This window comes from Lepisosteus platostomus, chromosome 3 (genome assembly GCF_059453375.1).
Source record: "Lepisosteus platostomus isolate fLepPlt1 chromosome 3, fLepPlt1.hap1, whole genome shotgun sequence".
Classification (NCBI taxonomy): Eukaryota; Metazoa; Chordata; class Actinopteri; order Semionotiformes; family Lepisosteidae; genus Lepisosteus; species Lepisosteus platostomus.
The window spans coordinates 47,633,862-47,651,300 of NC_142613.1; the positions used below are offsets into that span (position 1 = coordinate 47,633,862).

Here is a 17,439-nt window from a genome sequence, read left to right on the forward strand (position 1 = left end):
GATTCCCTCATATTTAGCCTGGCCTCACAAAGCCTTTTCTTCTGTCCACTGTGTCCTAAATAATTGCTTTTTTTAAGACAACCACCTACTTTTCTCAGAATGTAACTATGAGAGGTTGGATTTACACCTTTCAATAATGCCAAAAAACAATGACCAGAGCCCATCCATTGCAGCACATTTTCATTTGGCAATTACGTAGGACCCTACTGTAAGTCTTCATCTCAAAAGGCTTGATTCTTTCACAGCACTCCGTTTTGAAGTTGATGAAACTAAGACAGAGTAGTTGCCTATGTGTGCTCCATTTCTGCATAATTACCCACAAGTATGTTAACTGATCTTGCCTGCCAGTCCTGTAATAAGCCAGCCAGTTCATCTGCAAGTTCGGCCTCTACCTTGGCCAGCATCCTGTCCGAAACCACAAGAAACTGGCAAATAGCCAGGTGACTGGACACTCTCCATCTAAATCCCTCTGCTGAAGAATGGCAACTCTGGAGGATGTGGCAATTACCAGACAGTCACACTGGTTTCACATGCCAGTTCGGTTTAACTGTACAAAAGAGACAATTAATTCCTTTAAAGCAACTGTGCATACACTGAAACCTTGTGAAAAATCACAGAAGCAGAAGAATGCTTGGCTGTGTTTTGTGAATACCTCCCTTGGCAGGGTATGCCTGCTTTATTTGATTCATTTTTAATGCTATTGTTTAATTGCACCCTGATTATTATTACTACTGCAAATCTAGAATAGCAAACAAGTTTCCAAGAGGTTACTGAGTGAGGTGAAGTGGATATCACACAGGTCCATGGAAAATAACACAAGATTAACACAATGAGTCATATAAATACCACTGCAGTATAAAGCCAGTGAGTTCAAACCCAGACTCTTCAGTATTTCATCCCCCCCCCTTTGTTTTCTTTCATATTAAATATAGCAGTTTAAACAGCACTAGTTTATTTCCTGTCTACTGTGAGAACATATAAAATCTTCTTTCCATCTTTGAGTGCTGCGATCTGTTGCTATAAAAGTATGGGAGAGAACAGACATTCACACGCTCATCTGAAAATGTTGTGATATGGCACATCCTCTCTTTTGCTGCCACTTTGAGCCCACAGAGTTGAGAACATGGGCATCAGTCAACCATATCGCAGTCCCTGCACAAAGCTGCCCTGTATGGCAGAGTGGAAAACCTCTCATATCTCATTTCCCACATGCAGTTTGCAGCTGAGTTCCTGAGTGCTGCTGCAAAAATGTGGCAAACATTGCTGTAGTGTTGTAGATGAGACCATAAGTGATTGATCCCTGAGCCACAAGAGAAAGCTTGCACAAATCGGCCAAGAAGATTGGGCAAACATTACACCAAGCCAGCGTGGAAGAGATTTACTCACAACAGTTTTGGCTGTAGTTGCTACCAAAGGTGCTTCCACAAATACTAAATTCCTGTGTCTGAATGTTTATGCAATCAGCACATTTTTGTCTTTCATTTTTGCTGACATTTGCTGTAACTTGTTACATTCTAGATGTGTTCAGTTTGAATATAAAAATGTGCATCTCAGGAAAGTCTTCTTTAACTGTATGTTGCACAAAGCCATGTTCTACATGATAATAAACAGTATGTACTGTATGGATACAGGATTTCCTATTTTAATTTGGGATTACTTTGTTTTTTTCTTTTTAGCTTTTTAGATTCTTTTGATCTCTTGCCTCTTTCGGCTTAAAACCAGTTTAATTCTCCATGAATAAAAAATTGGGCTTTGTAATTCTTTAGTAAGATTGTTCACAGATATGACAGGTCTCATAATGAGCAAAACAGCTCATTATCAATGAAGCCGTGGAAAGCCCAAGTAAGGCATTTTGATTAAACATTTACATTCAACCAGATACAAAAAGCTAGTGATCCCCATTGGAGGAAATGCCTGTAGCCTCCTAGCAACCTAACATGTTAGCCTTAAAAACTGGTGTATTGTGAGCCTGGTTCAAGTTAATGTTTTTTAATTAATGTAACATGTTACCATATTCATTATACATTTCTAAGTACAAAAAGAATATACTGTAATTAAGCCTGTTTAATAAGGTTAGCATTTTTTTTTTCATTTTTCCTAAAGTAAATCTAAGCAGCCTCAGTTAATGATGGTGCAAATTGCTTTTTTTTACAAGGCCAGTAATGATTAAAAATGTATGAGTAGCCCCACTAAAAGTAGAACAACATGAATTCTAATTTCATCTAGCAGGATACAGAACACATTAGACTATTGCTGTGGGACTGTATTTAATGATTGCTTCCATTCTGGAGAGAAAAAATTTGAGTATTTACAGCTTAGTCAATTGGTAACAGCAAAAAGAAGTGTCATGATCATAAACTATAGTTAGTACACAAATTAAATATTTAAATATGAAAGCCAGATATTTTAACCTATGGTTTAAAACTCCAACTCCATATTTAAAGTTTTATAGGACAGTACACATGTTGTGTGGGAGTTAATGCTGCTGCCTCACAACTCTTGAGTTATGGGTTTAATTCCACTCTGGAGTTAACACCTTATGTGTAGTGTCTACATGTTCTTTCTGTATTCATGTAGTGTTTTGGTCGGCTACTCTGATTTCCTACCACATTCCAAAGACTGGAATGTCTCTAGGTTAATTTGTGTCTCTATATTGTCTCTGTGTGTTTGTGTGCTCTGAAATGGACCAACATTCTGTCCAGGGTGCAGTCCTGCCTTGTGCCCTGTATGTCTGGGGTAGGCTTCCAGCACAGGCTAACTGTTATCAATAACAGAAAGCATAACCTCAGCATAGTTGTCAACAACAACAGTTGTCTTGTTATTGGTAGAAACAACCCCTCCTGACACCAACACACATTAAGTGACGTAGTACCAATTTAAAATTCTCAGACATAGCTCCCTCTATGGGCAGGTGACACCTTTAAGGAAAATCAGGTCGCAACTGCAAGTGGTGTATGTGGACCAGTAGGTGGCACTCTTTCCCATGGTATAGAACATTTTGCTTTAGGAGGTACAGTCCCGTGGATGAGATATTATACCACATTCCTAATTATTCAATTATTAAAGACTCCATGGCACCATTTGTAAAAGTTGGGGTGTTACTGTGGTGTCCTGGCTAAATTTCACTTTGGGTTTGCACATCTGAATCCTTCCTAAATCTACCTCCCTGTCATTTAATTAAACTGTTGCAGAAACGTCTCACTTTTCTAAGATCTGCTGTGCAGGGGGACTGCTGCAGTACAATCCCTGCCATGTTGCACTTCAGAGGTGAATAACCTGGATTACCTCTGACAGTATCTGTAAAAGTGCTTTAGGATCCCGCAGGAGGAAAAGTGCTTCGGAAATGCAAGGAGTTAAAATGAATTCCTTCCCAATCCTAGAACCACAACATCTAGAACTGCTTACATAACTAAACTTTATCAGAGGCTTAAATATTTATTTTTATGTTTGGAATCACCTGGTCCAAAAACACAGTTCTAAACATGTACAGATGTAATGAAGGAAAGAGTTTTGCCTATTTTTTTTTGCAATTACTTTTGTCAGTGTGTGATCAAAAGCGCTTGCTATAAACTGAAAAGTCAATTAGAGGAGGACGTTGATAATTATGGTTCAGCCACTGCAATTAGGTATTGCAGTAACAACTGTTGTATATTCAGGATTTCATTAATTTTAATAAAGATCCAGAGGAAAGTGTATAATAAATTAATTAGAATTTACCCAGCACTCATATTTGTCTCCTTTGTGCTGTGACAAGGAAGTATCCTTTCTTTTTTGTTCAGTTCATTCTAATGACTGAATACTGCTGTCAGCTTTTGGAATGCTAAATAGCTTAAAAAATGTCTTCCTGATCATTATTTCCTTTGATTTATCTTTTTCTAATGAAATATTTGATATACTTAGTATATCTTATACTCTACTTAACTATTTTAAGTATATAATAGTAAACATATAAATAGTTGGTTATATGTTCTATTTTATATTTCTGCTGTACAGAGTATTAAGATGGTTTCATCATGCTATTGTCACGCCTGGGGCGGGAGAGACTTGCTGGCTGCGGTTGCCACGGGCAACTGCAGCATTCCCATGAGGACGTGCATTCCACCTGAACCCGTGAGGACCAGGATGGGTCTGCTTTAGGAATCCTGCCTAGCTCCTGTGCAAACTAAAACTATACTCTTGCAAACGCTGGCTAACTTTGGCTTCTTAGTCAGCGGTGGCAGCACTGATCCAGCAGGGTGTGTCTCCTTGTCAACCTTTTCACCAGGCTCAACACACCAGGCTCTCCCAGTCAGCCTCAACACACCAGGCTCTCCCAGTCAGTCTCAACACACCAGGCTCTCCCAGTCAGCCTCAACACACCAGGCTCTCCCAGTCAGTCTCAACACACCAGGCTCTCCCAGTCAGCCTAAACACACCAGGCTCTCCCAGTCAGCCTCAACACACCAGGTTTTCCCAGGCTGCCTCAACACACCAGGCTCTCTCAGGCTGCCTCAACACACCAGGCTCTCCCAGTCAGCCTCAACACACCAGGCTCTCCCAGTCAGCCTCAACACACCAGACTCTCCCAGTCAGCCTCAACACACCAGGTTTTCCCAGGCTGCCTCAACACACCAGGCTCTCTCAGGCTGCCTCAACACACCAGGCTCTCCCAGTCAGCCTCAACACACCAGGCTCTCCCAGTCAGCCTCAACACACCAGACTCTCTCACTCTGCCTCAATACACCAGGCTTTCCTTGTCAATCTCCACTAGTCTGCTGGATCTCCTGCCTTCCCACAATCTCCTGCCAACTAGGCTTATCTCACCCTCTGGTCCTCCACAGAGAAACCTACAGAATCCTACTTGTAGATCAGCAGCTGCACACTGCTGCCCACAGCATAACAGTTACTGTACGATGTTCACACTGATTGGTTCCAATAGATACTTCCTTATCAGAAAACACACCTATACACTAGTTCAGGCAATACAAAATATGTATCACAGTAAAACACAACAATCTGACTTCAGATAAACACTGCCACTACAGAGAGAAGCCAGGTAAAAGAAACTAAGCAAATGACAATATCTGCAGAGCTAAAAAAATAACTGTGAAAACCACAATTTCTAATTATTCTGTGAAAAGCACCATGATGAAAAAAGATTGTATGTGACAAAATATGCATAAAATGAAAAATAACATGCAAAAACTAGTTTCATGCTTTGACAAAAATATTTGGTCACTTACTTTATTACTGAATCTGCCCTTTCATTGTTTTATAGTTTGTATTCTTCTATTGTACTTTAAAAAACATTCCTGCATCTTTCACTTACAGCTTTGAATTCTGAACTCAGCTTACTTTCCTCTTTGTAGGAGTAGTTTTCCAGATAATTTTTCATCAATTTATTGATGAGATTGATGTCTGGGGAATGAGATGGATGATCCATAACTTTAATCTTTTTTGCAGACTTTGCAGAATACTAGATCCTTTACCTACTGCAATCAAACTTCCATCCAATACGTCTTCTAGTACTGGCTAACATGTGAGAGTGATTTCTCTCATGTTTTACAGTTTCTGCAGTAAGAAGGCCCCCGGTGAGTCAGAAAAATAAAAAGTTCCATACCACCACAAAACCTCCAGCATGTTCAGTACTGGGCATGAGGAATTATTTTTATATTTTTCTACTGTCTTACTTTGAACCTATTAAATTCAACAATTTAAAAAAGTAGTTTTAAAACTGTTTAGCCTTCTTCCCATGTTTAATGGAAAACTCCAGTTGCTTTATGTGCTTTTTAAAAGATGTACAGTATGTACTGTATTTTGATATATCTACAGATGTTTATCTTGTGAATATATCATCAACATTTTCATTTGAGAATCTCATGACCATCTTCTCTCAATTATAGTGGGAGCTGTTTTCGCAGTATGCTAGGATTTTACTACACCTACACCTTTTCTCTCACATTTTATAAACATGTGACTGTCTTCCATACAAAAAACAATTATTTTCCTGTGTTTGCCTCAAGAACCCACTATATTGTATACACGGTAAAATGATGCCCTGTGTAAGTATGACTTTCATAATAAAATCAGAACTGTCCAAAAATATTTCCAGTACATAACAGTTAGGAAGCATCTACACTTCACATTTTCAGTTTTTAGATTAGAAGCTACCACACACAAAGCATTTCATGTGTCTGATGTAAACAGACATCCCTGTTTTCTCACAAATGTTACAATAAACTGTACATGAACAGTGAGCCATTGTCCTGCTGTAGATAAACTAGTGTGAGGCCTTTTTACCTGTGGGACAGACCTGAGAAAGTTTACAGGTACGTACATACAGGGTACCTCCAAAACCTTTGAGTGACTGGCTTTGGAGTTACCCTGAAAGTACATACAGTACCTCTGAACAGAGCATTGTGTTCTACTGTATATATCTATCGATACTGGGATGCAGACACAGACTACTGATATTCTTACCTTCCTGTGGCCAAATTCATTTAAGATCGTGGCCAGTTTCTTTGTGTTGCTGTGGAGCCTTTGGCCAAGAATAGCTGGATTAGGATCTCTCCAGTCCACAGAGATGCGATGGTACCACATGCGCAGCTCAGAGTCATGCAAGTGGGCCTGCTTAATACTGGGATCAAAGCAGTGGACCTCACACCCTCTCTTGGCCAAGCTCATTTCAAGATGCTTGTCGACAATCTCCAGCCTGAAATCACACAAAAAGCTGTTTGTCAATGTGGGCATTACTTCATTCACTCTTTCGTTTTGTATTTAAATGTTGAAGCACATGGAACACTAAATGAAATCCTGTTCCAAATCCAAATTCCAAAAGTGTTGAAAGGGAATCTTTGATAGTCTCATGAAGCAGGGAGATATAATTGAAAGAGGACTGCATATCAGCAAAGGAGTATGAGTTTAAAGGAAGAGCAAGAAAGTGGAGATCAGGTTCTGGGTAAAGAATTAAATACACCATAGCCATATTCAGTGGAGTGTTAGACACTGAAACATAAAATAGGGTTAAAATGAGAGGAGGGCATCTGGCCCATCTATCCTGTTTGGTCGTTAGAAGTTAAAAGATCCTAAGATCCTAACATTCTTGATTATAAGTAAACTACAGAATTCAGTTTTTCAAAGGTTTTTTAGCAAGGCCTCTCTGTGGCCTGGACTGCAGAATAGTCCTATAGATTCCAGCTTGTGGAAATGCGGGGGAGAGGGGCCTTCTTGTTAAACAACACCATGCTCTTCATGATGGGTGTCCAGCCATTGGCCCCTCTGTGTCTACAGTTACAGATGCCATCAGAACTGGCTGACAATCATCCATTAGATGAAAAACCATTTAGGAACTTATTGGGTGTAGAAAGCTACTACACCTGATGACAACAACCAAACACCAGCTGTAATCTTGCAAATTTAAAAATCATTGCACAACTCTATTCTCTTGCTTTCCACTCTTAATCAAAACTTGGCAAGCTGACAATAAAACCATGTGTCTGCAACTGTTGGCTGAGCCTCGACTGAAACTTTTGTCTAAAATGCCACATTAGGAATGAGCCCTACGAAAAAAGCAAAATTCTGCCCAAGGTCCTCCACTCAGTGAGAGCTTGTGACTAGGTAGCTAGCCATTGATCCATCTGATCACCGGAGTTAATACAGTTGGATTTTCATCAACACACCTGAATATACTCTACGGATATTCAGAGGTAGCAGCTACACTGAGGAGCAAACTGAATTTCTCACCACCCATCTGACTCACCTGGAACAAAAGCAGACTTTGTGTGTGAGCTTTTAGAACCTATTCTAGCTCAATGTTAACAAGGAGATCCTTACTGGAGAATTGTCTGCCAGCATACAGCATCAGCAGGATTCTTTCCAATGCAAACATCATTGCTGGGTGGCACTGGGCCAGTAAGAGAGGACTGGACATTGCCCATTAGCTGTCTCCCTCTCTTTCTGAGTGGGGTGTTACAAATCAAAAGTCATTGTATATGTAAGATTCATTATTCAGCATTATGAATCTCGAGACTAAGGTTGTTATCATAAATACATTTTGATATCATTAACTTACATTGGAAAAAGTATTTACTTGTCTTTGAGTATTAAAATGTTCAATAGTTATATGAGACTGATTAACGACAATGAATTAGAACCAATGTTTAATCCTTACATTTTTCATATTTTTTCATACGCCTGATGTATTTGTATCTTGGTATCCCTGAAGTAAACAATCAGCCATTTTGTATCTCGGCAGAATGCAGAATTTTTCAAGTACGTTATTATTTTTGTGGTTTAATATGAACACGTGTTTATATCAATAAAAGCCTATATTTTGTATTTTGAATCAGTATGCAGACTGCTTATTATTCTGTCAATTGATTTTTAATAGCCAACAAAAGTAAACACAATTCATTGTTACAAGTTCTAAATTGTGCCAGTAATTTCACACAACACTACAGCAGTCGTTTTTTGAAATAAGTCAAGAGTACAGTATCAGTCTTGACAACATGGTGGTAAGCCATGAAATCCAAAGGGAATCATTGATACTTATTAAGGTCTAAGGCCTCTTTATCTCTGTTTCAGCCGGAGGTTTTGAATGATTTGATAGCTTGAGAACATAAGAATGTAAAAAAGGTCACAAATGAGTGGAGGATTTTTAACCCATCTATCTCAATACCTAATTGACCCAAGGAATAATTGTAAATGAGGAGAGATGAGCCATTTGGTCCATACGTTGGTTGTGTATCAGACATGTAATGAGTAATAGTCATACTCTGAACAAATCCCCACAACTCTGCCCAATTAACAGTTATAGTAGAAGCAAAACCTTATTAATATCAGGCCACACTGGGAACAAGACCTCTAAATTAGACAATTTTGCAGAGCCAAACTTAACATGTATTTATTCAAGAGACAGAGGACGTGGCGAAATCCCTTTCAAACACAGGGAGTGCATACAGACTCCAGAGTCTCTTTTTACACTGAGAGCACTGTCACTAGAAGTGAGTCTGAAACTGCTCCTAATTCGTCTCCAGCTCCTCATTCTGGAGGGTATTAGAAATGCTGGCACCATTTTTGCCCTCTTATAACTGCAAGAGATATCTCCCCTCCAGCTCACATAAATAATAAGGGGAACATGCTGAATTTATGCATTTTCTAATCAGTGAAAGCTGCGCCTGCTGGGAGGCAAGAGTATGGTGAGCTAACGCTTTAGGTAAAGGCCTTTTGTAGCAGGGAGGCATTCTTTTCGCTTTAATTAAAGTCTGGCTGCCTGGAGAAATACACAATAAACAAAGTGAAATTGCAACCATCTGTGACTTAAACATGATGAAGCAAAAATCACTTGATAGGAGTGCTTTGTTTCAAAGTCAAGCTAAATTGTCTTCTATCTTCTAGTAAATATTCAATGTTATGCAGTGCTGGGCATGATTAATTACAAAATAAATGATTCAACTGTTTTTGGCCTATAGAGAGACATGACTGGCAGAATTTGGCAACAGTCCATTTTTGTCTTGGGATGGGGAGAAAGACCAAAAGAATCTGAGGATCTAAATTTCAAGGGAAAAACAAGGTTAATGCAGGAGAAGACTAGTGGGGACGTTAATAGTGAAAAACTAAGAACATGAAAACATAAGAAAGGTTACAGATTAGGGGAGAGCATTAAACCTATACAGATCATTGGTTTTCTAGTTTCGAATGGTATCAGAATCCCAGTCACATGATTCTAGAAAGGATTCTTCAGATGATTCTAGAAGTATCACATTCAACAACTTGAAAAACAAAACCAACTTGACAAGACAGCTGTACTGAATTATTCTTTATCTCAATCATCTACATGATTTTCTGTTGCAATTTTTTAAATGTTTTTTCAGGTCATCTCTGTACACCGAACTGTAAATACAGTGATTTGTAATCTTTATGTAAATATTTAACATTGTAAACACTGAGTTTCTGATTGAACCATCGCATCCCTGCACATGTTTATTTTTCAAAAAATAATACTTGCCAGTAGATTTTGCGTTCAGCATGGGGTAAAAATAAGTAAAGTCCAGTAGTATGGCAAAAAAACCTCTTGATGGTAAATTAGATTTCAGGATTTCAGGACACGTGAAATGTGAGTTAAACAGGTTTAATGTCATCTGTCAAATGCATTATTGTATAATACTGTGTAATTATTCAGTTACAAACAAGGGCACACAGCAGGTCAATCGAAGCATGGGCTCAACAGCATCTGGGATTTTGGGTGGTTTTTGTTAAGGTATAGAGGACCAGACAAAAGAGTTTTAAAAAATCCATGGAACTATGAATTCTTTGGTCACCAAAAACATCTGCAGCACGTTATCTACTGTTTTCATATCAGCTAGTAAAATCTGGCTACGGTCTGGAGCATTGTAAATTCAAATACCCCTGCTCCATCTTGGTGTGTTGGTTATCAGATTATTAAATATAGCATTATACAGAAACTCAGATTTATTGTTCAGTGAAAAGCCTCTTAACACTGCTGCTCTTGATCTGCTGAATGAGCCACTTGCTGTTGAAGGAAGAGCGTGCTGAACCTCAGCATAGGGAACCTCCAGCCATCCATTTTCGAACCCCTTTATTCAGTACAGGGTTGTGGGAGAGCCGGAGTCTCATCATGTTAAACAGTGTGGTGTGTACCCCAACACATTTCTTTTCTTTTCTTCCATTTGCTCCATTTCTTGAGCTCAGAAGCTGAATTCCTTACCCATTTGCAGTTGCAAGAGCACAGCTTTGCTTTCCCACAGCACTGCTCTGCATTCATTCAATCCCTTGAGAGACATTTTTTCATGGATCTTTCTCACTATGATGAGCTCGAGATGCCAACACCCTCCTTTTGTCAAAACAATGCTCCCAAGCAGAATTCATAGCCTTTAATATTGTTACCTTATAAAAGGTCTCTCAGGAGTTAACAGCAAACAGGCAGTGTGAAACAGTTTCAGCCTTGGTAAATATTTCTGAGATACTAAGTTAATTGGGATAGCCTTGGGGATAACATTCCAAGTTGTAAATTTATGGGCGAACATATTCTTGTCTTTAATGGAAATTTCCTTTGGGATGCTGGGATTTCTTTGCCTCACCTAAAGATTTCAGAGAACGTAGCTACAACTGTATAACCTAATTACAGCAGTGAACTAATTCTTTAGGGAAAAGTTTCAATACAAAAAAATCAGACTATTCAACCATTTCGCTCATAGAATATTTTTTTTTATCTTTTTTTGTTCTTGTGCAGTTGAGAAAATAAGTTTAAAGGCAGAATTACAAAGGTCTGTGGGAAAAATGAATTTGTATGTGTGGGGCTTTGGAAAAAAGTACTGTACAAGAAAATAAAAAAAAACCTGTTATGCAGAGATGTAAGAAAACAGAAATTTAGAAGATGCTGATACCCTGGCTTCTTTCAAGAAATATCAAGACGGGATTCTTGGCTCTTTTAGCTAATAAGGAACAAGTAATAGGTTTATTCCATGCTGAAAAAAAGAAGAAAGAAAACACAATGTTTCAGCCATGGAGCCTTCTTCAGGTGTTATTTTTGGTCTTTTTGCAAAAGGCTTGAAAGACTAGGAACTCTTTATATAGTGTCACGCCCTCTGCAGCCAGAGGGCGCTCCTTCTCTGTCCTGTCCCTTGTTTCCGGTCTGCTGTCCTTCCTGTCCCTCTCTTTCCCTTGGGCTATATATTTCCGGGTCTTGCACTCTGTCCTGGCTCAGCATTGACGTTCGGATGTCCTGAGACCCGCCTAGCACCAGGGCGCCCCACGTCCGCTCCCTGAGGGCATAGGTTTCTATACGGCATTCCTGAACTCTTTGCACTTTGAGCCCGGGCCTTTTTCCCGTCTCGCCGCTACGCATATGGGTCTTTTTCTGCTCTCCTGCTCCCCACGGTTAGTCCCTTTGGACGTCCGTGACATATAGTTTTGCTCTTTTGTACCATCGCAAAAAAATAAAAAGAAGGTGACAAAAGAAAGGAGGCCATGTGATAATTCAGTAGCACATAGATTATTCATCCAGAGATCTCACACTGTGTTTTCTTGAAGGATCTCAAAGAAGCTGTTTCAACAACAAGGTCTGAAAGCTTGTTCTAGACACCCAAACTGTTAGTGTATCGTACTGTAGTCCTGAATGCTCATCCTCTCAATTACAACTTTTTTGACTTGTGGTTTAAATGTTGTTCTTCAATGTACTTCTAATTCATTGTCTGGGTAATTCATTATCTTAATTACTGGCAACAATTAGTACTTGTGATTAGGGTCCAAGCTGGAACAAACAGGGCCAGAAATGACAACCATGGCACTAGGTGGATTATAAATACCAGTATCAAAAGCATCTGATAACATAAAAGTTAATGCAACAGAAAATTACAGATTTTATTCAAGTTGACATTATGTTGTAAAACATAAGTGCCTTAGTGAGTACAGACTGATTTTTTAATTGGACTTTTGCTTTGCATTTCTACAGACACTTGTTTTCCAGATTGTGCTTGTGTCCCTGAATACATAATTAACATATGTTTAACACTGGATACTTGAGCTCGCCCTCAAGGGTGAGAAGGGTCCTGCCAGAGTCCACACTTTTACAGGATCAGAGTTCTGCTTCAGCATTAAGTGGATTTTACACTTCTTTTTCCGAGTGGCCGATAAGGGAACATCTGCTCAATCTGACAAGCGAAGCAGAAAATGCTTTGTGTAATGTCATGTAAACGAGCTATGCTGTGCATAGTGATTGAAGCTGGTGTTTTACAAGATCTGCAAGCAGCCTGATTTGCTTTTTCCTTACCCATGCATATCCTCATGTGCTTGAGCATCAGATTTGCAAATGAGAAAATATGTAAATTGTAATGTGTTTGTGCATTTTGCGTTCAGATACAAATGGAACTTGTCCTCCAAACATGGCTCTATTATTGGACCGGATGAGAGTGTCCGGATAAAGCTACCCAGCCATATTAACAAAGCTGATACCATCACTTCTTTCAGGTATGGCTGGATGAGATTCACAGGTCAATTAACTATGAATAATCACAGAGCCTATAGGAATTAAAGTCTGCAACTGAATAAAGCACATTGTTTTGCTGATTTTTGATAGGCTGGTGTCCTGTCCAGAGTGTATCCTGCCTTATGTCCATTGTCTACCAGGGTTTTGTGTAATTCCACATGATAACTGAATATGGATTTGTTACATCCTGTAGAAACCAACCTTTGTTAACATGGGTGTGATACTGTGGATTACAATGTGTGACGTTATGTGTTGAGAAGGTGACACGACCACTGTCACTTCAAAGGGGGGAAGTCAAGCTTTGAATTATTGTCTTATTTAAACCAAAACATTTAATTTAAAAAATTAAAATCAATACATTGAATTTAAAGAATAACTGATGTCTGAGTCCATGAGGGTAAAAGCTGAATAGATTATGATGATGATTGTTGTTGTCGTGTCCTCGTCATCATCATCATCATCTCAGGGATGGCTTGACTTTATTTAGGAATAAAAATAATATATACAGTATGTGGGTCTGGATGCAAGATATACTTTTCATACAGAATCCAAACTATTTTATTTTCTCTTTCCCTCTGTGTGTCACTTGACACAATCTTGTGTTTAACAGTGGGGCTTTCATCCTGTACTCTGATCTCCAGGAGGTTCAAAGTCACCAAGAATAACACAGACATAGTAGGTGGCTTTAGTGACCTTTAACATGTAAACCCCTTTAACTCTGGGCTTGTGGAATGGATGGAGTCCTCCAGACACCTCAATAGTGCTCATATACAGTAGATCTCCTCAGGACTGGGGTCATGACCCAGAGACCATGCATTACACTTTCATCTGTCATCTCACCACATCAAAAGTAAATAAATTTTAAACACATTAAAATTAAAATTGAAGTCTGCCCATGGCAGGAGATTGTGGTGTCCATGACTAAACCTGCATTCTTTTTGTTGTAGGACCAAGAATGTGAAGCTTGTGAAGTCACATGGATGTTGGCTTCCTATAGTGCACACTCAACTAGGGAAATAAATGGGAGACGTTATAGGTTCCACTACAGTATGTGACCTTGTTAATCAAATGTGCTGTGGCTAAGTATTTTTCTTTGTTTAGCTGAAGCAGAGTACTTTGTTTTTGCTGTGTAGTTGTTTAAAGGAAATTAATATTTTCAATGCTGTCATGGTGTTTCCATAAGTAAAACGTCACGTTTCTGCTTTAATAAAAAGTTAAATATATTACACAAATGTGTTTTGTTAAAAATTGATTCTTTGCCGTTCAATATAGTAATTGGTGAGGATTATGTTATTAAGTGCAAATGAATGTTTCTTAGCCCTCCCTTATTTAAATGTATCTCAATATAGTTGTATTTCTTATACTTGGTATTTATTGCTGTATTTCTGTATGGAGTCCACTCTGCATCTATCACTTGTTTCACTCACAGAACTTTACTTAAATCTACATGGATCAATCTTCCATATCAGTTCTAATAATAATAAGCTGTGCCACTTGGTCTAGGAAAACTCACTCCCAAGATATTTAGAAGATATCTGAATGGCATTGCTTTGCAGGGAAATATCCCTGTCTTACATAATATTGCAGAGCATGCTCGTTAAGCTGTGCAGTAATTGAGAAGAGCCTTGTCTATCACATTCTATTGTAAATAAAGCCGAAAGAGTTTACAACAAAAATACGAATGAAGATGTAAGTCTGTGTACCAGAATTTGAGACAAAGTCAATGATTCTTTTGTGAATCCAATTAAAAAGTACCAACATTGAAGTTTGTTGTTATTGGGATGTAAAATTACACCTCTCTCTCTGAGCAGTCCTCATATTAATTATTCTGTAAACATATATTTTTGCAGTAAGCCATTAGAAAATAAAGATACAGTTTCTAGTGTTCTACTGAGGAACAGAACAACTGCTTCTCCTTTGTCCTTGTAGTCTTTTGAAGCATAGAAAAGAGAGCAGAGCAGAAAGTGATATGAAATGACTTTAAGAATAGATCATTCATGGCTATTAGAGAGCTTTCACTTTTTATATATAATTCCCTCATGTGAAATAAACAAATGGACAAAACCAGCTGAGTAATGTAACTTATTAAACTACACTCTTTATTGTTACCTCAGATTACTGGAGTCTTCTTTTTCAGGTCTATACACTATTATCAGAATGATCTTTTTGGACACCATGCTGAGTTTTCAGTTTCCATTGTGTTCATTGTCTTCGTTGGAAAATGAAATTACATAAAACAAGGCTAGGCATTTGAGTATCATGACATATTGGCTGCAGTGCAGTGATAATTGTTCCTCCAGTCAATGTGGATAAATATCACATTCTGAGGGCTTTTCAGCCATTGTGATGTGACTGAGGGTGACTGAGGCTCACTCATATACTCTGCCATCCTTTGAGATTACATGCAGTGTGTTTGTATTGATGCTAGCTAGCCTAGTTGTGAAAACAAAAAACAGATTCAGTTCCATGATAAAGACATTTATTGATATCTTTGGATTGGTTTGTTGGATGACACCTTACTTTTAAGCTTACTCTTAATGACAAGACTGCCATACCTTATAACTATGGTAAACTAAGCTAGAGATGGCACATACAGTAGGTATATTTAAAACCTGTGTTACATCACGAACATCAGGTCTAGATGGTGGTCCATGAAGCTACCAAAGTGGGTCTTTCAGTAAAGAACTAGCACATAATTCACTCAGATCCCAGTAAAATGTCCAGATACGTAATTTGGTGTAATTGTTAAGTTGCCTTGCATAAAATGATCAGCTTTTTTACATATCAGTCTACTCAATAAACCTTTCAGAAATCATAAGTTAATATCACACCCAAACACCACTTGGTCTCAGTGGCAATGCATATAATTTCTTTCAGGACAAAAAACTCCTGTGAGTAAACACTTTGATGGACTAAAACAGAATACAGTACACATGAGTTACATTCCATATCTTATATGCATACATCTGCTCCCTACTTGAAATTCAAGCAATACACCACATCTAAATCAACTCATTGTGTCATTTCTTAAGCTTACAGCTGTTTGGAAAGGAGCCATTAGAAGTTTAAGCTTTGTGGTAGAGATGGAGCCAGATCCACTCCCAGAAGCCTTTACAGACAAGTGAGAACAGAGCTAACCTTTAGAACTGCTTCATAACAGTAATATGATAAAATAAGGGAGCAATTTGTACGATGACAAAATGAAAATAAAGAATACAAACAGTTTTCATGAAAATGCATGCACAGCAGTCTTTTTATTTCCGAGCCTACATGTTGCGGTTTGTTTGGTTTTTCTATTCAATACAAGATTGTATTTTTCCTCTCAGCATCCTTTAGAGAAACAAGCGAAACCTGTGTTTGGTGACATAGTAGCTCACGTTTGAAAATAAAGACTTCCTCTGCCAGAGAAATAGCTGAATTTACGAGTAGAATGTGAACCCATTATTACCATTTTTATTAAGACAGCTGATAAACATTTACACCACCTCCTGGTTTCCCATAAGGAGCAAACAATGCATTGAAGATTCATATACATTTTTCAGTAGAGACTCCTAAAGAGAGTTTTAAACCTTCCAATAAGAGAATTTAGGAGACTGTAAATGGTTTTGAAATGTTTCTTTTTAATTTTCTAACATTTTTTTTTCAGAGCAGAGCAGTAAAATATAAATATTTTCCGGTCCCATAAAACACTAAATGTTTGCATGCTATTTATAGGTTTGGATGTATTGCTTTTTATTAAAACACCAGTTCTGAATGTTTGAAAACTTAATCTGGTGAGTACTTTTTAGAGCCAAATACTGTCTGTAGGATTCAATTTAGATTATATTTGTACTTAGCTAAACCTCATTTTGCCATTAGGTCTGTACATTTATATTTGTAAATTGAGAAACAAAAAAATGAATTTAATGTCAACTGACGACAAATGTTGTAATGCTGTACCTCATAAACAAGGATGCTTTCTGTGAGGTTCTCCTGTATCTTGTCATTCCAGTGTCTCGTCTGATTCTTGGTGTAAATCACATTTTTAACTTCTATTTGTAGAGGGTTGCAGACTAGTTTTTTTCCCGTTTTTGTCCTTGTGTCTGATTTAAGAATTTCTGCCAACTCTACTGTCCACACACACCACCCAGACCCTGCAATTCTGCCCAAAAGATTTCTTTGTTTAACGGATAATATAACTTTTACATAGCCGTTGTGATGCTCAATATACTGTATATACTAGTGATCATCTTCCTGATTTCATCATCCAAGATTTTACCAGTACCAGCACAGGGTGCTTTCTATTTTTTTTGGGTGTTCATTAACAAGAAAAGTATCCTTTTCCCCAACAACTGGTAAAAGGTAATCCTATTAGCCTTCTGCCCTTCAATGCTAAAACACTAAAACACCTGTAGTATCGCTTCTCACACATATTAAGACCTACTCATTGTGCTTGAATTTTTCTCCTTCCAAGT

At 38.2% G+C, this 17,439-nt stretch overlaps 1 protein-coding gene across 1 annotated transcript in view; it reads right to left on the reverse strand.

Moving 5' to 3' along the window:
* mettl24 (methyltransferase like 24) overlaps nucleotides 1-17,439 on the reverse strand; it is an 83,031-nt gene that overhangs the window by 17,509 nt on the left and 48,083 nt on the right. Inside the window, exon 5 of the mRNA XM_088625818.1 lies at nucleotides 6,460-6,691. Coding sequence (XP_088481944.1) covers nucleotides 6,460-6,691 — 232 coding nt within the window. The remainder of the gene's footprint in view (nucleotides 1-6,459; nucleotides 6,692-17,439) is intronic.